Raw genomic sequence first — 27,986 nt, forward strand, 5'->3', positions numbered from 1 at the left:
ACAACACAGTGTGGTGATTCATTCTATTAATGACTATTAACTTAGGTGGTGTATAATCATGAATATTTAGATATAATAATAACATTTTATCTCATGACTAAAGAGATATTCCACATTGTTGCTCCAGTGTGTCTTACTGAACATGACCCTGATTAGAGTGAAACATCACATTGTGTTTGACAGAGACACTGAGGTGTCATACCAAAGCCTAAACCCTGGATAGAGGGGCTCAGTGAATGTGGAGGTGAATGTGATCAGGTGGGTCAGTGTGTCAGAGGAGGCTCTATAGAAGGACAGAGTGCCGGCTGGCCAGTCCAGATACACTCCTACTCTGTGGGAGCTGGAGGAGGGGACGTCTATGGTAGTGGGATTATTATTGTGCCAAACCGTGTAACTGTTGTCAGAGCAGTCCAGACTCCAGGACTTGTCATTGTATCCAAGACAACAGTCATTAACCCCTCCTCTCCTGCTGATTCCTTTATATGTCACTCCTATGTAAGCCCCTCTCCCACTCCACTCTGCCTCCCAGTAACAGCGCCCAGTCAGACCCCTCTCTACACAGCACCTGTTCACAGTCCTCAAATCTCTCTGGGTGATCAGGATACGGCTGCTCCTCTCTCCTACATGTCACCTTTCTGTTCTCCTCAGACAGAGAGAGGAGTCTGTTTACTGTGTTTGGGTCCAGTGTGAGATCACAGACATCTGATGGATGAAACCAGGTATATCACAAATCATCTTCATACTACATCAGAATGTTAATGTTTCTAGGTATTAAAAGACAAAGGAAAGGTTATCTAAGATGGTTATCTAGATGAAGCCATATATATACAGTATAGTATATGGAGCCATACATTATATAGTAAATGGAGCCAGTCTAATTAGTGTAACCACACATACATAGATCACTTAACAAGCTCTGAAAAATGATCTTTCTTTGAATCAACTTGAAATTAGACTGAGTAATAACAGGATAATTCTGAACATTAGTCAACACTCACATTTTCTAAGCCATGGTTTGATTGTTAACACTCCATCAGGTTTCACACTGGAAGGGGAGCAGGAGAACAGAGAGTAAATGCTCTCTCTCTCTCTCTCTCTCTCTCTCTCTCTCTCTCTCTCTCTCTCTCTCTCTCTCTCTCTCTCTCTCTCTCTCTCTCTCTCTCTCTCTCTCCTCTCTCTCTCTCTCTCTCTCTCTCTCTCTCTCTCTCTCTCTCCTCTCTCTCTCTCTCTCTCTCTCTCTCTCTCCTCTCTCTCTCTCTCTCTCTCTCTCTCTCTCTCGCTCCTCTCTCTCTCTCTCGCTCTCTCTCTCGTCGCCTCTCTCTCTCTCAGCATATCACATTTTCCATGTGGTGGTAAGTAAAATGTCTGGTTTACAGTACATTTAAATTAACATACAGTACCTAACCTGATAACTATCAATTATGATACCTAACCTGTTAACTATCAATGATGATTCCTAACCTGTTAACTATCAATTATGATACCTAACCTGATAACTATCAATTATGATACCTAACCTGATAACTATCAATTATGATTCCTAACCTGTTAACTATCAATTATGATACCTAACCTGATAACTATCAATTATGATACCTAACATGATAACTATCAATTATGATACCTAACCTGATAACTATCAATTATGATTCCTAACCTGTTAACTATCAATTATGATACTAACCTGATAACTATCAATTATGATACCTAACCTGTTAACTATCAATTATGATACCTAACCTGATAACTATCAATTATGATACCTAACCTGATAACTATCAATTATGATACCTAACCTGATAACTATCAATTATGATACCTAACCTGATAACTATCAATTATGATACCTAACCTGTTAACTATCAATTATGATACCTAACCTGATAACTATCAATTATGATACCTAACCTGTTAACTATCAATTATGATACCTAACCTGATAACTATCAATTATGATACCTAACCTGATAACTATCAATTCTGATACCTAACCTGTTAACTATCAATTCTGATACCTAACCTGTTAACTATCAATTATGATACCTAACCTGTTAACTATCAATTATGATACCTAACCTGATAACTATCAATTATGATACCTAACCTGATAACTATCAATTATGATACCTAACCTGTTAACTATCAATTCTGATACCTAACCTGTTAACTATCAATTATCATAACAAACCCAAACGCAGAAAAATGTCTTACAGTATGTCACTCATCAACAGATCGACACATGTACATACTTGAGTTTCTCCAGTCTGCAGTGTGGATCCTCCAGTCCAGCAGAGAGCAGTCTGACTCCTGAGTCTCCTGGGTGATTGTAGCTCAGGTCCAGCTCTCTCAGGTGTGAGGGGTTTGACCTCAGAGCTGAGACCAGAGAAGCACAGCCTTCCTCTGTAACTAAACAGCCTGACAGCCTGCAAAGAGTACAATTATTTTGAAAAGAAAGAGTGGCAGCTGTATACTGTATATTTTGCAACTTTCAGAAATAGTTTCCTGTCCCCTGCCAAATCCATCCGTACATGGATTGATCTTCACAATATCTTATGTAGAGCTTGAGAAAATGTTACACATTTTCAAAAAGTTAATGGCTTCATATACTATACTGTACAATGTATGGCTCCATATACTACACTGTATAATGTATGGCTCCATACACTGTATAACGTATGGCTCCATATACTATACCGCTTAATGTATGGCTCCATATACTATACTGTATAATGTATGTCTCCATATACTATATAATGTATGGCTCCATATACTATACTGTATAATGTCTGGCTCCATACACTATATAATGTGTGGCTACATATACTATACTGTATAATGTATGGCTCCATATACTATATAATGTATGGCTCCATATATTATACTGTATAATGTATGGCTCCATATAGTATAAAATGTATGGCTCCATATACTATACTGTATAATGTCTGGCTCCATACACTATATAATGTATGGCTACATATACTATACTGTATAATGTATGGCTCCATATAGTAAAAAATGTATGGCTCCATATACTATATTGTATAATGTATGGCTCCATATATTATACTGTATTATGTATGGCACCATATACTATACTACATAATGTATGGCTCCATATACTCTACTGCATAATGTATGGCTCCATATACTATACTGCATAATGTATGGCTCCATATACTATATAATGTATGGCTTCATATACTATATAATGTATGGCTTCATATATTATACTGCATAATGCATGGCTCCATATACTATACTGCATAATGTATGGCTTCATATACTATATAATGTATGGCTTCATATACTCTACTGTATAATGTATGGCTCCATATAATATATAATGTATGGCTTCATATAATCTACTGTATAATGTATGGCTTCATATACTATATAATGTATGGCTTCATATACTATACTGTATAATGTATGGCTCCATATACTATACTGTATAATGTATGTCTCCATATACTATATAATGTATGGCTCCATATACTATACTGTATAATGTCTGGCTCCATACACTATATAATGTATGGCTACATATACTATACTGTATAATGTATGGCTCCATATACTATATAATGTATGGCTCCATATAATATACTGTATAATGTATGGCTCCATATAGTAAAAAATGTATGGCTCCATATACTATATTGTATAATGTATGGCTCCATATATTATACTGTATTATGTATGGCTCCATATACTATACTACATAATGTATGGCTCCATATACTCTACTGCATAATGTATGGCTCCATATACTATACTGCATAATGTATGGCTCCATATACTATATAATGTATGGCTTCATATACTATATAATGTATGGCTTCATATATTATACTGCATAATGCATGGCTCCATATACTATACTGCATAATGTATGGCTTCATATACTATATAATGTATGGCTTCATATACTCTACTGTATAATGTATGGCTCCATATACTATATAATGTATGGCTTCATATAATCTACTGTATAATGTATGGCTTCATATACTATATAATGTATGGCTTCATATACTATACTGTATAATGTATGGCTCCATATACTTTACTGCATAATGTATGGTTCCATATACTATACTGCATAATGTATGGCTCCATATACTATACTGCATAATGTATGGCTCCATATACTTTACTGCATAATGTTTTGCTACATATACTATACTGCATAATGTATGGCTCCATATACTATACTGCATACTGTATGGCTCCATATACTATACTGCATAATGTATGGCTCTATATACTATACTGCATAATGTATGGCTCCATATGCTATATAATGTATGGCTTCATATACTACATAATGTATGGCTTCATATACTATATAATGTATGGCTTCATATACTGTATTGCATAATGTATGGCTCCATATACTATATAATGTATGGCTTCATATACTGCATAATGTATGGCTCCATATACTATACTGCATAATGTATGGCTCCATATACTGTCAGTCAAAGGTCAGATGGTGAGGTATCAAATTGTCATTGTATTGTGTATTTAGGCCCTTTGTTAACATGTGGATCTGGTGAAAAGTTATCACTTGTTGACCAACTACAGGAATACTGACCTCAGAGTCTCCAGTTTACAATGGGGATTCCCAAGTCCAGCAGAGAGCAGCTTCACTCCTGAATCCTTCAGGTCATTGTTACTCAGGTCCAGCTCTCTCAGGTGTGAGGGGTTTGACCTCAGAGCTGAGACCAGAGAAGCACAGCCTTCCTCTGTGACTCCACAGAGTGACAACCTGTAAAGAGTTTAACATGATATTAATCACACTGCAACTATTTGGCAGTGAATAGAGAGATTGGTAGCTGTATATATTTATATTTAGTGGGGTCGTGAATTATTAATAAAGATGAGTAAAAAATACTATAAAATAAAAACATACAAATACAGAACTACATAAACTACATGACCAAAAGTATGTGGACACCTGCTCGTCAAACATCTCATTCCAAAGCATGGGAAATAATATGGAGTGCCCCCCCCTTGCTGCTATAACAGCCTCCACTCTTCTGGGAAGGCTTTCCACTAGATGTTGGAACATTGCTGCAGGGACTTGCTTCCATTCAGTCACAAGAGCATTAGGGAGGTCGGGCACTGATGATGGGTGATTAGGCCTGGCTCGCAGTCGGCGTTCCAATTCATCCCAAAGGTGGTCGATGGGGTTGATGTCAGAGTTCTGTGCAGGCCAGTCAAGTTCTTCCACACCGATCTCGACAAACTATTTCTTTGTGCGCGGGGACATTGTCATGCTGAAACAGGAAAGGGGCTTCCCCAAACTGTTGCCACAAAGTTGGAAGCACAGAATCGTCTAGAATGTCATTGTATACTTCAGCATTAAGATTTCCCTTCACTGGAACTAAGGGTCTAGCCTCAAACATGAAAAACAGTCCCAGACCATTGTTCCTCTTCCATCAAACTTTACAGATGTCATTGTCCATTCGGGGCGGGTAGCATTCTCCTGGCAACCACCAAAACCAGTCCAATGCTGGCGAGCTTTACACCACTCCAGCCAACACGTGGCATTGTGCATGGTGATCTTAAGCTTGTGTGCGGCTGCTTGGCCATGGAAACCCATTTCATAAAGCTCCTGACAAACAGTTATTGTGCTGACGTTCCTTCCAGAGGCAGTTTGGAACCTGGTAGTGAGTGTTGCAACCGAGGACAGACGATTTTTACACGCTATGCGCTTCAGCATTCGGCAGTTACGTTCTGTGAGCTTGTGTGGCCTACCACTTTGCGGCTGAGTCATAGTTGCATCTAGACATTTCCACTTCACAATAACAGCACTTACAGTTGACCGGGGCAGCTTTCGCAGGGTAGAAATTTGACGAACTGACTTGTTGGAAAGGTGGCATCCTATGACGGTGCCACGTTGAAAGTCACTGAGTTCTTCAGTAAGGCCATTCTACTGCCAATGTTTCTTTATGGAGATTGCATGGCAGTGTGTTCGATTTTATACACCTGTCAGCCACGGGTGTGGCTGTAAAAGCCAAATCCACTAATTTGAAGTTGTGTCCATATACTTTTGTATAGATAGTGTATATTGTATGCTACATATTTGTTTTACAAATGACATTATTTTATACTAATACAGTTGCTCTGAGAAATAGATTTAATTTAACAAGTAACAAAAAAAAGATAGAGGTGAACGTTTTTGGATCCCCTGTTTTCATCCCACCAAAACAACTCTTACACTAAAAGGACGTTATCATAATTTTAACAATTTCATCATTTCATTCCAACCTCATAGTGTGGAAATATATAGGAAATACAGGTAAATCATGTTTTTGACTGCATTGGGCCTTTAAAATGCATTCTCTCTACAAGCAATCTCTCATTCATATAAAATATTGTAATTGTCATGTAATCTAGTTTGTCTATACGTAAGAACAATCACAATGAACGGTTTAACTTAATAAAGGCATGTTTACTGCTAACTTGACATGGTTTCATATTACAAGAAACATATCAGAGAGGTGCCCACTGGCCCTCATTAGCATATGGCCAATCAGATGATGTTATGCAAATAACAAATAACACCAGAGTAATGATAATGAATACATTTTCTTCCAAACGTCTCTGCCAATAACAGCTAGTTTTCAGTTTTTCCCTCCCCACTCAGACCACTCCCAGACAGTCCTAGCTAAATTATTCCTTGAGAAATTGCTCTTTGCGAAGAAGCTATTTTTTGTTTATTTTTACAATTTAAATTGAAAACAATCACAGTAAGGTACTTCTTACCCAGAGATTTGTATTTATTTATTTTTATTTAACCTGTGTTTAACTAGGTAAGTTAGTTAAGAACAAATTCTTATTTACAATGACGGCATAGGAACAGTGGGTTTACTGCCTTGTTCAGGGGCAGAATGACAAATTTTTACCTTGTCAGCTCAGGGATTCGATCTATTGAGATAAAAATGGCTGCATTGGACCTTTAAAACTGTAGAGTTTAAGCACAGTCTACATATACTGAGGTATCAGATTTACATTGCATTGAGTATAATACTGAGTTTGTTAACACTCAGATCTGGTGAACAGTTATCTCTTAATGACCAAACACAGGAACACTGATGTCATGACGTTGGCCTGTGGGTAAGGTTTATGACCCCCCCATAAATACCTTTCTCCCTTCCCTCTCTCTCTGACTCTACTGAAGGACTCTTGAATAGCCTTTGTTAAACATAGAGAGTCTGGGAACATCAAACAAGTGGGGGGAAAGGAACCATATTTCGGTAATAGAACCAGTTGAAAATATGCGTTGGTACTTAACTTGTTATGGATAGGGGGCAGTATTTTCACGGCCGGACAAAAAACGTACCCGATTTAATCTGATTATTACTCCTGCCCAGAAACTAGAATAGGCATATAATTATTAGCTTTGGATAGAAAACACTCCAAAGTTTCTAAAACTGTTTGAATGGTGTCTGTGAGTATAACAGAACTCATTTGGCAGGCCAAAACCTGAGAAGATTCCAAACAGGAAGCGCTCTCTCTGACCATTTCATGGCCTTATTGATCATCTCTAACAAAAACAGGGGATCTCTGGCATGACGTGACACTTCCTACGGCTCCCATAGGCTCTCAGAACCCGGGAAAAAGCTGAATGACGTAATTCCAAGCCCTGGCTGAAACACATTAGCGCTTTTGCCAAGTGGTCTATCAGCGGACAATGGGACTCAGGCTCGTGCACGAGACGACCCCATGTTTTTATTCTTTCGTCTTTGAACGGATAAAACGACTCCCGGTCGGAATATTATCGCTTTTTTACGAGAAAAATAGCATAAAAATTGATTTTAAACAACGGTTGACATGCTTCGAAGTACGGTAATGGAATATTTAGACACTCCTAGGACATTATGTTATACAATACATGCATGTTTTGTTCAATCAAGTTCATATTTATATCAAAAACCAGCTTTTTACATTAGCATGTGACTAGCATGTGACTAGCATTCCCACCGAACACTTCCGGTGAATTTACTAAATTACTCACGATAAACGTTCACAAAAAACATAACAATTATTTTAAGAATTATAGATACAGAACTCCTCTATGCACTCGCTATGTCTGATTTTAAAATAGCTTTTCGGTGAAAGCACATTTTGCAATATTCTCAGTAGATAGCCCGGCATCACAGGGCTAGCTATTTAGACACCCAGCAAGTTTAGCCCTCACCAAAGTCAGATTTACTATAAGAAAAATGTTAAATGACCTGTTCACCGGACGTGCTTGTTGCACCCTCGACAATTACTATGATTATTATTATTTGACCATGCTGGTCATTTACGAACATTTTAACATCTTGACCATGTTCTGTTATAATATCCACCCGGCACAGCCAGAAGAGGACTGGCCACCCCTCATAGCCTGGTTCCTCTCTAGGTTTCTTCCTAGGTTTTTGGCCTTTCTCAGGAGTTTTTCCTAGGGAGTTTTTCCCAGCCACCGTGCTTCTTTCACATGCATTGCTTGCTGTTTGGGGTTTTAGGCTGGGTTTCTGTACAGCACTTTGAGATTTCAGCTGATGTACGAAGGGCTATATAAATAAATTTGATTTGATTTGATTTGATTACTACCTTTGCTGTCTTCGTCAGAATGCACTCCCAGGACTTCTACTTCAATAACAAATGTTGGTTTGGTCCCAAATAATCCATAGTTATATCCAAATAGCGGCGTTTTGTTCGTGCGTTCAAGACACTATCCGAATGGTATAGAAGGGTGACGAGCACGACGCATTCGTGACAAAAAAATTCTAAATATTCCATTACCGTACTTCGAAGCATGTCAACCGCTGTTTAAAATCAATTTTTATGCAATTTTTCTCGTAAAAAAGCGATAATATTCCGACCGGGAGTGGTGGTTTTCGTTCAAAGAGAGAGAAAATAAAAACATCTCGTGCCCTCGTGCACGAGCCCCAGTCTGATGGTCCTCTGACAGGCCACTATCCAAAAGCGCTAATGTGTTTCAGGCAGGGGCTGCCTCGATATCATTCAGCTTTTTCCCGGGTTCTGAGAGCCTATGGGAGCCGTAGGAAGTGTCACGTTACAGCAAAGATCCTCAGTCTTCAATAAAAAGAGCCAAGATGAACAAGAACTTGTCAGACAGGCTCTTCCTGTAAGGAATCTTCTCAGGTTTTTGCCTGCCATATGAGTTCTGTTATACTCACAGACACCATTCAAACAGTTTTAGAAACTTTAGGGTGTTTTCTATCCAAAGCCAATAATTATATGCATATTGTAGTTACTGGGCAGGAGTAGTAATCAGATTAAATCGGGTACGTTTTTTATCCGGCCGTGTAAATACTGCCCCCTATCCCCAACAGGTTAATTGCAGAGAAAGGATTTTATAGAGTAGCATGTCATATCACTTAATCCGGCATAGCCAAAGACACGACACTGACTTGAGAGTCTCCAGTTTACAGTGGGGATTCCCCAGTCCAGCAGAGAGCAGCTTCACTCCTGAATCCTTCAGGTCATTGTTACTCAGATCCAGCTCTCTCAGATATGAGGAGTTTGAGCTGAGAACTGAGGCCAAAACTTCACAGGATGTGTCTGTGAGTTTACAACCAGTGAGTCTGCCAACACAGAGTTAATACCATGAGAGACAGGTTGTGTTATAATCCATGATGTAGTGGTAAAAAAGTGGTGGGTGTTGGGTAAACGCTGATTGCTGTTAACAGAGAATAAAGTAAAGCTCCCCATATACTTCAATACATTTTCCCACAAAAGATGCGTAAATGCTCATGCAAAATGAAAAAGATGTGTAAACTGCATTTACTTGCGTTTACCCTCCACTGATTATAATGCTATGCTTAGCTTACACTATTACCCAGACACAACTAATGTGTACACTGTGCATACATGGCTCATTGTTTTCTCTAATTGTTTTTTATATAAACATTTCTTCAAGAGTTTTCAGCTGATAGAAAATCAAGTCAGCCAATAACCTTGTTTTTATCCAACCATTTGTATTCAAGTAAAGTACATTTTTGATAAAACAGTAATGAAATGCTAGATGGAAATAGCATCCCACTGGGCAAAAACGGATTGATCAATGGGATGACATTGAATCAACGTTGAAAACTGAATGGATTCGCAAAAAGTCATCAAAGTAAGGGCATTTTGTATTTTTTTAACCCAACCTTTAACCTAAATCCAATAACATGGTGACATTTGTTATTCATTTCATGTTGAATTTACGGTTAGTTGAGAACTCAGCTAAATGTAAATCAAAACTAGATATTGAACTGGCGCCAATGCCCAGTGGGATATTTGTCGTAAATTTTCCTAAATGTCAACAAAATAATTTACTCTAGACAGGAGTGGATAATGTTTGCCAGTAAAATAGCACATGGGACCAGTAGTGGACACGCTTTGTTGCGCAAATGTTGCTAGAATCAGGGGTGCAACTTTCACTGGGGACGGGGGGACATTTCCCCCTACATTCTGAAATTGCATTTTTGTACCCCCCCAGTTTTATCATTGGAATGGGGTTAAAAACGAGGCAACAGTGTGCTTTAGGACCATGCGGACGCCTCTGAGTTGTCGGGTAGGCTGTTTGGAGTGTTTATCCAACTGGATTATACCCCTCCCCCCAACACTTCCAAAACCAAAGTTGCACCCCTGGCTAGAATAACCATCATGTCGAAATAAACTGCAGCCACATTAACTCACACTAGGACTTGGAAAATCATGCAGTTTATTAGGCTACAGATTAAATAAATTATGATTAACTTCACAGGTTTGTGAAAGTGCACAGTGATGAACTTGATCTAAAAAAATTATCTCATCATGAACCCTCTGCACTGTATCTGCCAGTCGTTGGCTAGAGTGCATGTGACCAGACAAGTGGGAAAATGTTCTGATATCGCTAGACTTTGTGGCAAAACCATCGACAGAAACTCATAGAAACTCAAATAACTTCTGTTTTTTATTTGGTAAATGAAAAATTATAGGTGCATTTTTCTAGGGAAAGCAAATTGGTCGACTAGATTGTGAAGAAAATATTATTCCCAATAGTACCAAACTCTAAACTAAAGAGCTATCCCAGCAACCCCTGCTGTTTAAACCCAAAGCCACAGCACCCGCTATCCGCTAGTCATTAAATTAAGGTGACAAACTCTTATTAGAAACACATGGATTTTCTCACCAAATTAAAAACCGTAAGCTTCACTGTCTAAACACATATGGTGTGGACTATGTGTGCCTGGTAAACACATGTGGATCTGGTGAACAGTTATCACTTGTTGACCAACTACAGGAATACTGACCTCAGAGTCTCCAGTCTGCAGTGGGGATTCCCCAGTCCAGCAGAGATCAGCTTCACTCCTGAATCCTTCAGGTCATTGTTACTCAGGTCCAGCTCTCTCAGATATGAGGAGTTTGAGCTGAGAACTGAGGCCAAAACTTCACAGGATGTGTCTGTGAGTTTACAGCCATTGAGTCTGTCAACATAGAATAAATACCATGAGAGACAGGTTGTAATAAAATGTTATGCTTAGCTTCCCCTGCTTACACTGTTACACCTGCCCGACTAATATGTCCCCAGTGCATTGCTTTCTGATCAGTTTGTATTATATTATGTTCAAGAGTTTCAGCTATTAAAAATACTGCTGCTCCCACATACAGTAAGTTTGAGTACTTACAGAGCCTTTCTGCGGCACCTCACAGCTGGGAGCAGTCTCCTACGACCCTCCTGTGTTGTCTTGTATTCTTTTAGGTCAAACACATCCAGAACCTCCTCTGATATCTGCAGCATGTAGGCCAGCGCTGAACACTGAGCAAGTGTGAGGTTTATCGATCTTTTCTCTGACCTCAAGTATTCTTGGATTTCCTCCTGTACTGAATGTTCTTTCATCTCTATCAGACAGTGGAAGAGATTAATCCACCTCTCAGGGGAGATGTTCTTCCTCTGCATCACCTTAAGGGATCGGATTGTTTTCTGGACGCTCTCTGGACTGCTTTCTGTCTGTGTCACCAGACCTCGTAGGAGTTTCTGATTGGACTCCACTGACATGCCATGAAGGAAGCGGACAAAAAGGTCCAGGTGTCCATTCTTACTCTCCAAGGCTTTATCCACGGTACTCTTCAGCAGCTCATGCAAGGTTAGCTCTTCAGACTTTCTCTTGAAGAAGGGCTTCAGTGCATCCATGTTCTTGCTTGTGTAACAATGGTACATGTAGACAGCTGAGAGAAACTCCTGAATGCTTAGATGTACAAAGCAGTACACCACTCTCTGAAATAACACAGACTCTTCTTTAAAGATGTGTGTGCACACTCCTGAGTACAGTGATGCTTCTTTGACATCAATGCCGCACACGTTCAGGTCTTCTTCATAGAACATGAGATTACCCTTCTCCAGATTTTCAAACGCCAGCTTCCCCAGCTTCAAAAGAACTTCCTTATGTGACTCCATGAGCTCCTCTTGATCCATCTCATCTCTTCCATGATACTTCTGGTTCTTCAGGCTGGTCTGAATGAGCACGAAGAGTGTGAACATCTCAGTCAGAGTCGTGGGCATCTCTTCTCTCTTATGTTTCAACATGTGTTCAAGGACTATTGCAGAAATCCAACAGAAGACTGGAATGTGGCACATGATGTGGAGGCTCCTTGATGTCTTTATGTGTGAGATGATTCTGCTGGCCAGGTCCTCATCACTGAATCTCTTCCTGAAGTACTCCTCCTTCTGTGGGTCATTGAACCCTCGTACCTCTGTCACCTGGTCAACACACTGAGGGGGGATCTGATTAGTTGCTGCTGGTCGGGACGTTATCCAGAGGAGAGCAGAGGGAAGCAGATTTCCCTTGATGAGGTTTGTCAGCAGAACATCTACAGATGATGTCTGGGTGACATCAGACACATTTTCATTGTGCTGGAAATCCAATGGAAGTCTGCTTTCATCCAAACCATCAAAGATGAACATAGCTTTACAGGCAGTGAGTTTCTTTGCATTGCCTATGTCTAGTTCTGTGTGGAAGTCATTTAAAAGTCTGAGAAAACTGTACTGGCGATCTTTGATCAAGTTCAGCTCCCGGAAAGGAAGTACAAATATGATATCCACATCTTGGTTTGCCTTCCCTTCAGCCCAGTCTAGGATGAACTTCTGCACAGAGACTGTTTTTCCGATGCCAGCGATGCCCTTCGTCAGCACAGTTCTGATGCTTCTCTCTTGGCCAGGTAAGGGTTTAAAGATGTCATTGCAGTGGATTACTGTGTCATGTGAGGTTGGTGTCCTGGGTGCTGTCTCTAGCTGCCACACCTCATGTTCATTGTTAACCCCTTCACTCTCGCCTTCTGTGATGTAGAGCTCTGTGTAAATCCTGTTGAGGGGAGTTTGGTTCCCTGCTGTTTCGATGCCTTCTATCACACATTCATACCTCCTTTTCAGACTGTCTTTATGGTTTACTATAGCTCTCTGCAGGCTGTCATCCACTACAAGGGAAGAGGAAATAGGGTGTTATCAGACACATTCGTTGACAGCATGAAATGTGGGCCTTCCACAACTACAGTAACTTATATTATTGTAGTTAACACTTAATCAAATTGAGGTATTGACTTAGCACAGGTCTGCAAGTGGTCTTACATTTTTCAAAGCCTCTTGCATCATTGGGTTCACTCAGGTGCTGTAGTACAGGACGTGTTCTGGATCTCTTTCTACACTGAGGACAGTCATAGTCTCTTGAAGGAGCAGGTTTCTCCCAGTATCTGGTGATGCACTGTCTGCAGAACCTGTGTCCACAGGTGATAGAGACTGGATCCCTCAGAACCTGCTGGCACACTGCACACCTGGACTGATCCTCTGGCAGAGTAGACCATCCACTACAGAGATAAAGGAGAGAGAGATACTGATCCTCTAACAGAGTAGACCATCCACTACAGAGATAAAGGAGAGAGAGATACTGATCCTCTAACAGAGTAGACCATCCACTACAGAGATAAAGGAGAGAGAGATACTGATCCTCTAACAGAGTAGACCATCCACTACAGAGATAAAGGAGAGAGAGATACTGATCCTCTAACAGAGTAGACCATCCACTACAGAGATAAAGGAGAGAGATACTGATCCTCTAACAGAGTAGACCATAACCTACAGAGATAAAGGAGAGAGAGATACTGATCCTCTAACAGAGGAGACCATCCACTACAGAGATAAAGGAGAGAGAGAGATACTGATCCTCTAACAGAGTAGACCATCCACTACAGAGATAAAGGAGAGAGAGATACTGATCCTCTAACAGAGTAGACCATCCACTACAGAGATAAAGGAGAGAGAGATACTGATCCTCTGACAGAGTAGACCATCCACTACAGAGATAAAGGAGAGAGAGATACTGATCCTCTAACAGAGTAGACCATCCACTACAGAGATAAAGGAGAGAGAGATACTGATCCTCTAACAGAGTAGAACATCCACTACAGAGATAAAGGAGAGAGAGATACTGATCCTCTAACAGAGTAGACCATCCACTACAGAGATAAAGGAGAGAGAGAGATACTGATCCTCTAACAGAGTAGACCATCCACTACAGAGATAAAGGAGAGAGAGAGACTTGTAGATGTTACTACTGATCCTCTAACAGAGTAGACCATCCACTACAGAGATAAAGGAGAGAGAGAGATACTGATCCTCTAACAGAGTAGACCATCCACTACAGAGATACAGGAGAGAGAGATACTGATCCTCTAACAGAGTAGACCATACACTACAGAGATAAAGGAGAGAGAGAGAGATACTGATCCTCTAACAGAGTAGACCATCCACTACAGAGATAAAGGAGAGAGAGATACTGATCCTCTAACAGAGTAGACCATCCACTACAGAGATAAAGGAGAGAGAGATACTGATCCTCTGGCAGAGTAGACCATCCACTACAGAGATAAAGGAGAGAGAGAGAGATACTGATCCTCTAACAGAGTAGACCATCCACTACAGAGATAAAGGAGAGAGAGATACTGATCCTCTAACAGAGTAGACCATCCACTACAGAGATAAAGGAGAGAGAGATACTGATCCTCTAACAGAGTAGACCATCCACTACAGAGATAAAGGAGGGAGAGATACTGATCCTCTAACAGAGTAGACCATCCACTACAGAGATAAAGGAGAGAGAGAGAGATACTGATCCTCTAACAGAGTAGACCATCCACTACAGAGATAAAGGAGAGAGAGAGATTGTAGATGTTACTACTGATCCTCTAACAGAGTAGAATATCCTCTACAGAGATAAAGGAGAGAGATACTGATCCTCTAACAGAGTAGACCATCCACTACAGAGATAAAGGAGAGAGAGAGATACTGATCCTCTAACAGAGTAGACCATCCACGACAGAGATAAAGGAGAGAGAGAGATACTGATCCTCTGACAGAGTAGACCATCCACTACAGAGATAAAGGAGAGAGAGAGATACTGATCCTCTAACAGAGTAGACCATCCACTACAGAGATAAAGGAGAGAGAGAGATACTGATCCTCTAACAGAGTAGACCATCCACTACAGAGATAAAGGAGAGAGAGATACTGATCCTCTAACAGAGTAGACCATCCACTACAGAGATAAAGGAGAGAGAGAGATATACTCTGTTCATAGACAGACAGCTGGGTACAGTATACTCTGTTCATAGACAGACAGCTGGGAACAGTATACTCTGTTCATAGACAGACAGCTGGGAACAGTATACTCTGTTCATAGACAGAGTTTTGATCAAATCTATGGACAAATAAATACCTCTATCCTATAATCACACTCTGCTATTTATTGCTGCCCAGCAGATGTAACTAACCCCCTCTCTCCCTCTCGCCGTCTCTCGCCGTCTCTCGCCGTCTCTCTCTCTCTCTCTCTCTCTCTCTCTCTCTCTCTCTCTCTCTCTCTGTCTCTGTCTCTGTCTCTGTCTCTGTCTCTGTCTCTGTCTCTGTCTCTGTCTTTCTGTCTCTCTGTCTCTCTGTCTCTCTGTCTCTCTGTCTCTGTCTCTCTCTGTCTCTCTCCCCCCTCACTCACTCTCTCTCTCTCTCTCTCTCTCTCTCTCTCTCTCTCTCTCTCTCTCTCTCGCGCTCTCTCTCTCTCTCTCTCTCCCTCCCTCCCTCTCTGTATATCTCTCTCTCCCTCCCTCCCTCTCTGTCTCTCCCTCTCTCTCTCCCCCCCTCCCTCTCTCTCTCTCTCTCTCTCTCTCCCTCCCTCTCCCTCTCCCCCCTCACTCACTCTCTCTCTCTCTCTCTCTCTCTCTCTCTACCACACCTGCTGTCTCGACCTCTGAATACTCAAATATGAAAAGTCAACTGACAATTTACTCCTGAGGTACTGACCTGTTGCAACCTCTATAACCACTGTGATTATTATTTGACCCTGCTGGTCATCTATGAACATTTGAACATCTTGAAGAACAATCTGAACTTAATGGCCATGTTCTCTTATAATCTCCCCCCAGCACAGCCAGAAGAGGACTGGCCACCCCTCAGAGCCTGGTTCCTCTCTAGGTTTCTTCCTAGGTTCCTGCCTTTCTAGGGAGTTTTTCCAGCCACCGGGCTTCAACATCCAAACATGATCTGTTCAGCACGAGACGACAGTTAGACACCATGACGTGTTTCTGCCAATGAGCTTCAAATCAAATTGTATTTGATAAAATAACAAAACAATTATAATAACAATAAAATAACGATAACGAGACTATAAGGAGAACCAGTACTGAGTCAATGTGCAGGGGTACCAGGTAGTTGAGGTAATAATGAGACTATAAGGAGCACCAGTACTGAGTCAATGTGCAGGGGTACCAGGTAGTTGAGGTAATAATGAGACTATAAGGAGTACCAGTACTGAGTCAATGTGCAGGGGTACCAGGTAGTTGAGGTAATAATGAGACTATAAGGAGTACCAGTACTGAGTCAATGTGCAGGGGTACCAGGTAGTTGAGGTAATAATGAGACTATAAGGAGTACCATTACTGAGTCAATGTGCAGGGGTACCAGGTAGTTGAGGTAATAATGAGACTATAAGGAGTACCAGTACTGAGTCAATGTGCAGGGGTACCAGGTAGTTGAGGTAATAATGAGACTATAAGGAGAACCAGTACTGAGTCAATGTGCAGGGGTACCAGGTAGTTGAGGTAATAATGAGACTATAAGGAGTACCAGTACTGAGTCAATGTGCAGGGGTACCAGGTAGTTGAGGTAATTGAGGGAATATCCACATGTAGGTAGGGGTAAAAGTGACTAGGCAATCAGGATAGATAGGGGCGGAAGGGTAGCCGAGTGTTGAGCTAGTAACTGAAAGGTTGCAAGTTCAAATCCCCGAGCTGACAAGGTACAAATCTGTCGTCTTGCCCCTGAATAAGGTAGTTAACCCACTGTTCCTAGGCTGTCATTGAAAATAAGAATTTGTTCTTAACTGACTTGCCTAGTTAAATAAAGGTAAAATAAAAGTAGAGATCACATCTTCTCATCCAGGGAGTTCAGACACACATGGGGGGAATGTTGTGTTTGTTTAATATTGTTTTAGGACTATTAAAATGGACAAAAATAGCCTACGGATTACGAAAACAACAAAAAATAAATGTGAAAATGGGAGAGGAGAAATGACTAGAGACAGTGTTGTTTAACTCACTGACCATGACCCATGAGTTCTTCTTACCTTTGTTCAGTAGAAAAGTCTCCCTCTCTAAACTCTATAGGATGTTCCATAGACCAGTCACTCTTCATGGACACACAGCTGGGAACAGGGGAGGCTGGTCTCTCCTGCTTGATTGGACTTCAACACAGTAGAGACAAACATTACATCTCTCATCTACTAAATGTATGGTGTTTTTGGTTTATGTCAGTTTCATTGTTTGTTATGCTATAAATTGTTATTTTATGGTTGTAAGTGGTAAAATGAACTAGAAAATGTTATATTTTGCAATTCTGAGTAAATACTACTTTAGTAAGGAATTACACATTATTCAGTAGTACTGTAGTTGCTAAATAATTCCAATAGATGGAAGCATAAGACCACGATAGATAGTTCAACAGATTAGTTTAGTTCTCCCTGGATTCACCACCACTCCCCCCCACAGGAAAATAATCAGGATGCTGCTGGTAGAGTAGCTAGCTAGCTTACCTAGCTGTACCGACTAGCTAGGATAACTAGGATGCTGCTGGTAGAGTAGCTAGCTAGCTAACCTAGCAGTACCGACTAGCTAGGATAACTAGGATGCTGCTGGTAGAGTAGCTAGCTAGCTAACCTAGCTGTACCGACTAGCTAGGTTAACTAGGATGCTGCTGGTAGAGTAGCTAGCTAGCTTACCTAGCTGTACCGACTAGCTAGGATAACTAGGATGCTGCTGGTAGAGTAGCTAGCTAGCTTACCTAGCTGTACCAACTAGCTAGGATAACTAGGGTGCTGCTGGTAGAGTAGCTAGCTAGCTTACCTAGCTGTACCGACTAGCTAGGTTAACTAGGATGCTGCTGGTAGAGTAGCTAGCTAGCTTACCTAGCTGTACCAACTAGCTAGGATAACTAGGATGCTGCTGGTAGAGTAGCTAGCTAGCTTACCTAGCTGTACCGACTAGCTAGGATAACTAGGGTGCTGCTGGTAGAGTAGCTAGCTAGCTTACCTAACTGTACCGACTAGCTAGGTTAACTAGGATGCTGCTGGTAGAGTAGCTAGCTAGCTTACCTAGCTGTACCGACTAGATAGGATAACTAGGATGCTGCTGGTAGAGTAGCTAGCTAGCTTACCTAGCTGTACCGACTAGCTTGGCTAGGTAACAGGTTGTTCTGTACTTCGTCTCGAGGATGATGACGAATCCGGTGAACTACAAAATGAAACAAGGATAGAGAGTGAAAAGGATCTGACTACACTCATACTGTCCCTGACCGTAAAGCAAAAAGCTAATTGAACAATAAACTTCAGCGTTTCAACACTGTAACAAACTCAGTTGTTATTCCCCAAGATCACCTCAGCCCACTCTGTGCGTAACCGGACGTGGACACGGACAGTTCTGTACGGGAAGTTCCAGAACAGTGGCACAAAACACTAAACCCAGTCTTTACAGTGGGTTACATAAGTAATATTCATTTTTTATTATTATGTTAAACAAACGTTCAAAGTTTTTTTATAACTATATTTTGAAATCTGGGCCCATATCCACAAAGCGTCTCAGAGTAGAAAATTGGTTGTAGAAGTGCTGAGAATAAAGAGAATTTACTCTTATGGTTATATGGGGGGGGGTTAAGAACGGAGCAGAAGAGACATGTTGGTTGTTTGCTGTAACTAATGGACAAAGTTGTATTGTATTGTATTGTATTGTATGGTAATGTATTGTATTGTATTGTATTGTATTGTATTGTATTGTATTGTAATGTATTGTATTGTAATGTATTGTATTGTATTGTATTGCATTGTAATTCATTGTATTGTAAAAAAAGTCAGCCAGAGTTGACGTGGGCCATCGTTCAAACAAAGAGATGCCTCCCTGACCACCAGTGTGTTTGGATATAATGAAGATCAATTCAGAGAAGAAGAACCTCTAGAGTTCTGATCAAAGAGCCCTATAAAGGGTTCTATATATATATTATATATACTGTATACTCAGACACTTCCTAACCTCCTATAAAGGATTCTATATATATTCTATATATACTGTATACTCAGACAGGCTAACCTCCTATAAAGGGTTCTATATATATTCTATATGTACTGTATACTCAGACACTTCCTAACCTCCTATAAAGGATTCTATATATATTCTGTATATACTGTATACTCAGACACTTCCTAACCTCCTATAAAGGGTTCTATATATATTATATATATACTGTATACTCAGACACTTCCTAACCTCCTATAAAGGATTCTATATATATTCTGTATATACTGTATACTCAGACACTTCCTAACCTCCTATAAAGGGTTCTATATATATATTATATATACTGTATACTCAGACACTTCCTAACCTCCTATAAAGGGTTCTATATATATTCTATATATACTGTATACTCAGACAGGCCAACCTCCTATAAAGGGTTCTATATATATTATATATATACTGTATACTCAGACACTTCCTAACCTCCTATAAAGGATTCTATATATATTCTATATATACTGTATACTCAGACAGGCCAACCTCCTATAAAGGGTTCTATATATATTATATATATACTGTATACTCAGACACTTCCTAACCTCCTATAAAGGGTTCTATATATATTCTATATATATATAATATATTCTATATGTACTGTATACTCAGACAGGCTAACCTCCTATAAACGGTTCTATATATATTCTATATATACTGTATACTCAGACACTTCCTAACCTCCTATAAAGGGTTATATATATATATTATATATACTGTATACTCAGACAGGCTAACCTCCTATAAAGGGTTCTATATATATTCTATATATACTGTATACTCAGACACTTCCTAACCTCCTATAAAGGATTCTATATATATTCTATATATACTGTATACTCAGACACTTCCTAACCTCCTATAAAGGGTTCTATATATATTCTATATATACTGTATACTCAGACACTTCCTAACCTCCTATAAACGGTTCTATATATATTCTATATATATACTGTATACTCAGACAGGCTAACCTCCTATAAAGGGTTCTATGTATATTCTATATATACTGTATACTCAGACACTTCCTAACCTCCTATAAAGGGTTCTATATATATATTATATATACTGTATACTCAGACAGGCTAACCTCCTATAAAGGGTTATATATATATATATTATATATACTGTATACTCAGACACTTCCTAACCTCCTATAAAGGATTCTATATATATATTATATATACTGTATACTCAGACACTTCCTAACCTCCTATAAAGGGTTCTATATATATTATATATACTGTATACTCAGACACTTCCTAACCTCCTATAAAGGGTTCTATATATATTCTATATATACTGTATACTCAGACACTTCCTAACCTCCTATAAAGGGTTCTATATATATTCTATATATACTGTATACTCAGACAGGCTAACCTCCTATAAAGGGTTCTATGTAGAACTTTAGTGGTTCCGTATATTAAGAAAGATAGACAGGCTAACCTCCTATAAAGGGTTCTATATATATTCTATATATACTGTATACTCAGACAGGTTAACCTCCTATAAAGGGTTCTATATATATATTATATATACTGTATACTCAGACACTTCCTAACCTCCTATAAAGGATTCTATATATATTATATATACTGTATACTCAGACACTTCCTAACCTCCTATAAAGGATTCTATATATATTCTATATATACTGTATACTCAGACAGGCTAACCTCCTATAAAGGATTCTATATATATTATATATACTGTATACTCAGACACTTCCTAACCTCCTATAAAGGGTTCTATATATATTCTATATATACTGTATACTCAGACACTTCCTAACCTCCTATAAAGGGTTCTATATATATTCTATATATACTGTATACTCAGACACTTCCTAACCTCCTATAAAGGGTTCTATATATATTCTATATACACTGTATACTCAGACACTTCCTAACCTCCTATAAAGGGTTCTATATATATATTCTATATATACTGTATACTCAGACACTTCCTAACCTCCTATAAAGGGTTCTATATATATTCTATATATACTGTATACTCAGACACTTCCTAACCTCCTATAAAGGATTCTATATATATTCTATATATACTGTATACCCAGACACTTCCTAACCTCCTATAAAGGGTTCTGTATATATATTCTATATATACTGTATACTCAGACACTTCCTAACCTATAAAGGGTTCTATATATATATTATATATATACTGTATACTCAGACAGGCTAATCTCCTATAAAGGGTTCTATATATATTCTATATATACTGTATACTCAGACACTTCCTAACCTCCTATAAAGGATTCTATATATATTCTATATGTACTGTATACTCAGACACTTCCTAACCTCCTATAAAGGATTCTATATATATTCTATATATACTGTTTACTCAGACACTTCCTAACCTCCTATAAAGGGTTCTATATATATTCTATATATACTGTTTACTCAGACACTTCCTAACCTCCTATAAAGGACTCTATATATATTCTATATATACTGTATACTCAGACACTTCCTAACCTCCTATAAAGGATTCTATATATATTCTATATATACTGTATACTCAGACAGGCTAACCTCCTATAAAGGGTTCTATATATATTATATATATACTGTATACTCAGACAGGTTAACCTCCTATAAAGGGTTCTATATATATTATATATATACTGTATACTCAGACACTTCCTAACCTCCTATAAAGGGTTCTATATATATATTATATATACTGTATACTCAGACACTTCCTAACCTCCTATAAAGGGTTCTATATATATATTATATATACTGTATACTCAGACAGGCTAACCTCCTATAAAGGGTTCTATATATATTATATATATACTGTATACTCAGACAGGCTAACCTCCTATAAAGGGTTCTATATATATATTATATATACTGTATACTCAGACAGGCTAACCTCCTATAAAGGGTTCTATATATATTATATATGTACTGTATACTCAGACACTTCCTAACCTCCTATAAAGGGTTCTATATATATATTATATATACTGTATACTCAGACAGGCTAACCCCCTATAAAGGATTCTATATATATTCTATATGTACTGTATACTCAGACAGGCTAACCTCCTATAAAGGGTTCTATATATATTCTATATGTACTGTATACTCAGACAGGCTAACCTCCTATAAAGGATTCTATATATATATTATATATACTGTATACTCAGACACTTCCTAACCTCCTATAAAGGATTATATATATATTATATATGTACTGTATACTCAGACACTTCCTAACCTCCTATAATGGCTTCTATATATATTCTATATGTACTGTATACTCAGACACTTCCTAACCTCCTATAAAGGATTCTATATATATTCTATATGTACTGTATACCCAGACACTTCCTAACCTCCTATAAAGGGTTCTATATATATATTATATATACTGTATACTCAGACACTTCCTAACCTCCTATAAAGGGTTCTATATATATTCTATATGTACTGTATACTCAGACAGGCTAACCTCCTATAAACTATTCTATATAAATTCTATATATACTGTATACCCAGACAGGCTAACCTCCTATAAAGGATTCTATATATATTATATATACTGTATACTCAGACACTTCCTAACCTCCTATAAAGGGTTCTATATATATTATATATATACTGTATACTCAGACAGGCTAACCTCCTATAAAGGGTTCTATATATATTCTATATATACTGTATACTCAGACACTTCCTAACCTCCTATAAACTATTCTATATAAATTCTATATATACTGTATACCCAGACAGGCTAACCTCCTATAAAGGGTTCTATTTATATATTCTATATATACTGTATACTCAGACACTTCCTAACCTCCTATAAAGGGTTCTATATATATTCTATATATACTGTATACTCAGACACTTCCTAACCTCCTATAAAGGGTTCTATATATATTCTATATATACTGTATACTCAGACAGGCTAACCTCCTATAAAGGATTCTATATATATATTATATATACTGTATACCCAGACACTTCCTAACCTCATATAAAGGGTTCTATATATATTCTATATATACTGTATACTCAGACACTTCCTAACCTCCTATAAAGGGTTCTATATATATTCTATATATACTGTATACTCAGACAGGCTAACCTCCTATAAAGGATTCTATATATATATTATATATACTGTATACCCAGACACTTCCTAACCTCATATAAAGGGTTCTATATATATTCTATATATACTGTATACCCAGACACTTCCTAACCTCCTATAAAGGGTTCTATATATATTCTATATATACTGTATACTCAGACACTTCCTAACCTCCTATAAAGGATTCTATATATATTCTGTATATACTGTATACTCAGACACTTCCTAACCTCCTATAAAGGGTTCTATATATATTCTATATGTACTGTATACTCAGACAGGCTAACCTCCTATAAAGGGTTATATATATATATTATATATACTGTATACTCAGACAGGCTAACCTCCTATAAAGGATTCTATATATATTCTATATATACTGTATACTCAGACACTTCCTAACCTCCTATAAAGGATTCTATATATATTCTATATATACTGTATACTCAGACACTTCCTAACCTCCTATAAAGGGTTCTATATATATTCTATATATACTGTATACTCAGACACTTCCTAACCTCCTATAAAGGGTTCTATATATATTCTATATATACTGTATACTCAGACACTTCCTAACCTCCTATAAAGGGTTCTATATATATATTATATATACTGTATACTCAGACAGGCTAACCTCCTATAAAGGGTTCTATATATATTATATATACTGTATACTCAGACACTTCCTAACCTCCTATAAAGGATTCTATATATATTCTATATATACTGTATACTCAGACACTTCCTAACTTCCTATAAAGGGTTCTATATATATTCTATATATACTGTATACTCAGACACTTCCTAACCTCCTATAAAGGATTCTATATATACTGTATACTCAGACACTTCCTAACCTCCTATAAAGGGTTCTATATATATTATATATACTGTATACTCAGACACTTCCTAACCTCCTATAAAGGATTCTATATATATTATATATATACTGTATACTCAGACACTTCCTAACCTCCTATAAAGGGTTCTATATATATACTATATATACTGTATACCCAGACACTTCCTAACCTCCTATAAAGGGTTCTATATATTCTATATATACTGTATACTCAGACACTTCCTAACCTCCTATAAAGGGTTCTATATATATTCTATATATACTGTATACTCAGACACTTCCTAACCTCCTATAAAGGGTTCTGTATATATTCTATATATACTGTATACTCAGACACTTCCTAACCTGCTATAAAGGATTCTATATATATATTATATATACTGTATACTCAGACACTTCCTAACCTCCTATAAAGGGTTCTATATATATTATATATATACTGTATACTCAGACACTTCCTAACCTGCTATAAAGGATTCTATATATATATTATATATACTGTATACTCAGACACTTCCTAACCTCCTATAAAGGGTTCTATATATATTCTATATATACTGTATACCCAGACACTTCCTAACCTCCTATAAAGGGTTCTATATATATTCTATATATACTGTTTACTCAGACACTTCCTAACCTCCTATAAAGGATTCTATATATATATTATATATACTGTATACTCAGACACTTCCTAACCTCCTATAAAGGCTTCTATATATATTCTATATGTACTGTATACCCAGACACTTCCTAACCTCCTATAAAGGCTTCTATATATATTCTATATGTACTGTATACCCAGACACTTCCTAACCTCCTATGAAGGGTTCTATATATATTATATATACTGTATACTCAGACAGGCTAACCTCCTATAAAGGCTTCTATATATATTCTATATGTACTGTATACCCAGACACTTCCTAACCTCCTATAAAGGGTTCTATATATATATTATATATACTGTATACTCAGACACTTCCTAACCTCCTATAAAGGGTTCTATTTATATATTCTATATATACTGTATACTCAGACACTTCCTAACCTCCTATAAAGGGTTCTATATATATTCTATATATACTGTATACTCAGACACTTCCTAACCTCCTATAAAGGGTTCTATATATATTCTATATATACTGTATACTCAGACACTTCCTAACCTCCTATAAAGGGTTCTATATATATTCTATATATACTGTATACTCAGACACTTCCTAACCTCCTATAAAGGGTTCTATATATACTGTATACTCAGACACTTCCTAACCTCCTATAAAGGATTCTATATATATATTATATATACTGTATACTCAGACACTTCCTAACCTCCTATAAAGGGTTCTATATATATATTATATATACTGTATACTCAGACACTTCCTAACCTCCTATAAAGGGTTCTATATATATATTATATATACTGTATACCCAGACACTTCCTAACCTCCTATAAAGGATTCTATATATATTCTATATATACTGTATACTCAGACACTTCCTAACCTCCTATAAAGGATTCTATATATATTATATATATACTGTATACTCAGACAGGCTAACCTCCTATAAAGGGTTCTATATATATTCTATATATACTGTATACTCAGACAGGCTAACCTCCTATAAAGGGTTCTATATATATTCTATATATACTGTATACCCAGACAGGTTAACCTCCTATAAAGGGTTCTATGTATATATTATATATACTGTATACTCAGACACTTCCTAACCTCCTATAAAGGGTTCTATATATATTATATATACTGTATACTCAGACACTTCCTAACCTCCTATAAAGGATTCTATATATATATTATATATACTGTATACTCAGACAGGCTAACCTCCTATAAAGGATTCTATGTAGAACTTTAGTGGTTCCGTATATTAAGCAAGACAGAACCCTTTTTGGTTTAAACAGGAGTGAAGAGTGGGTTGATATAACGGATATATTGTCCAAATTCAGCTTGTAACAACGATCAGAATTAGTAAGAACAATAAAGTTATGCCTGCCAACATATTAGGCAATAATTAAGAGTAGGCTAAATGATTGTGTCATGCTAAAATTCTATAGATATGTGTGTGTATACTGGTAAAGGTGTGTGTGTGTGTGGTGTGTGTGTGTGTGTGTGTGTGTGTGTGTGTGTGTGTGTGTGTGTGTGTGTGTGTGCTTGTGAGACAACCACATATCACAGTGAAATATACAGGATACAAACATTTCATTCCAGCTATATAGTGTTTTGCAAAACAAAAATTAATACACAAAAATCTATGAATTAAAATCAATATTTTAGACACAAGGTACCCGTAAGCAATAATTTCCGATGAAAAATAACAAATGTGAAAAAATGGTGGAAATAATGTTTTAGAAACAAAGTCCTTAAACAACATTGTCATCTCACCTCTTAGCTTTGTTGTCATGTTCCCCAGAGAGATGCATTTTAGAGGCAGGGCCCCCTCTCTCTCCCCAGAGAGACTCATTTTAGAGGCAGGGCCCCCCTCCTCTCTCTCCCCAGAGAGACTCATTTTAGAGCACTGACCCCTGTAAACAGAGATCCAGCATGTTGGTTGTGGTTAACACAGTGACAACTAAACAGAGATCCAGCATGTTGGTTGTGGTTAACACAGTGACAACTAAACAGAGATCCAGCATGTTGGTTGTGGTCAACACAGTGACAACTAAACAGAGATCCAACATGTTGGTTGTAGTTAACACAGTGACAACTAAACAGAGATCCAGCATGTTGGTTGTGGTTAACACAGGACAACTAAACAGAGATCCAGCATGTTGGTTGTGGTTAACACAGTGACAACTAAACAGAGATCCAACATGTTGGTTGTGGTTAACACAGTGACAACTAAACAGAGATCCAACATGTTGGTTGTGGTTAACACAGTGACATCTAAACAGAGATCCAGCATGTTGGTTGTGGTTAACACAGTAACAACTAATTATTGAATGTCAATTGTTGTATTTTATTCATTATCTCTTAGAAATAAAACATTTACTAACAGATACATCCCAACAGTCAGGTGATTTAATGCATCACATGAACATGTAGTCGTGACTGATATTTTTCACCTTTTCTCCATGTAGTGGAACTAATAATAATAATAATAATGTCTAACTTTCTCTTTTAATAATTTCTCTCATTCTAGTGTGTTGCTTTGTTCAACAGGTATGATATTATTATGCTGTTACTGAATTCAGTTCATAATAACAATGTTAAGAAAAGTATGTTCAGTGGTTTCAAACCAAATTACACAGGAAGCAGGAGCTCATTGTAGTTTAGAAAACAACACATGTTCTGATATTCTGAAAGATGAT

General features: G+C 37.8%; 2 protein-coding genes across 2 annotated transcripts; both read right to left on the reverse strand.

The window, feature by feature from the left end:
* Positions 1 to 850: 850 nt before the first annotated feature.
* On the reverse strand, positions 851 to 4,785 carry LOC115186438 (ribonuclease inhibitor-like; the record flags this gene model as incomplete). Its single annotated transcript, XM_029746066.1, has 3 exons — positions 851 to 1,045; positions 2,250 to 2,423; positions 4,601 to 4,785. Coding segments are annotated over 3 exons (417 nt in total), but the record flags the coding sequence as incomplete, so codon positions are not given.
* A 6,826-nt stretch (positions 4,786 to 11,611) lies between these two features.
* LOC115186581 (NLR family CARD domain-containing protein 3-like) lies at positions 11,612 to 27,159 on the reverse strand. The gene is made up of 4 exons (XM_029746170.1): positions 27,061 to 27,159; positions 17,655 to 17,771; positions 13,616 to 13,851; positions 11,612 to 13,464 (listed from the first exon to the last, which is right to left on the reverse strand). The coding sequence occupies exons 1-4, from the start codon at positions 27,096 to 27,098 to the stop codon at positions 11,675 to 11,677; spliced, it is 2,181 nt and encodes a 726-aa protein (XP_029602030.1). The 5' UTR covers positions 27,099 to 27,159; the 3' UTR covers positions 11,612 to 11,674.
* Positions 27,160 to 27,986: the final 827 nt, after the last annotated feature.

The sequence above is a fragment of the Salmo trutta genome, unplaced genomic scaffold (genome assembly GCF_901001165.1).
Source record: "Salmo trutta unplaced genomic scaffold, fSalTru1.1, whole genome shotgun sequence".
In the NCBI taxonomy this organism is placed as follows: Eukaryota; Metazoa; Chordata; class Actinopteri; order Salmoniformes; family Salmonidae; genus Salmo; species Salmo trutta.

What these genes read in the sequence shown, in the direction of transcription:
- LOC115186581 (XM_029746170.1), bottom strand. Translation starts at nt 27,098, where the DNA reads ATGCATCTCTCTGGGGAACATGACAACAAAGCTAAGAG. An exon ending in GACTTTTCTACTGAACAAAG is followed by an intron (nt 13,852 to 17,654) that starts GTAAGAAGAACT and finishes TTATCTCTGTAG; the next exon opens with TGGATGGTCTACTCTGCCAG. An exon ending in TGCAAGAGGCTTTGAAAAAT is followed by an intron (nt 13,465 to 13,615) that starts GTAAGACCACTT and finishes CTTCCCTTGTAG; the next exon opens with TGGATGACAGCCTGCAGAGA.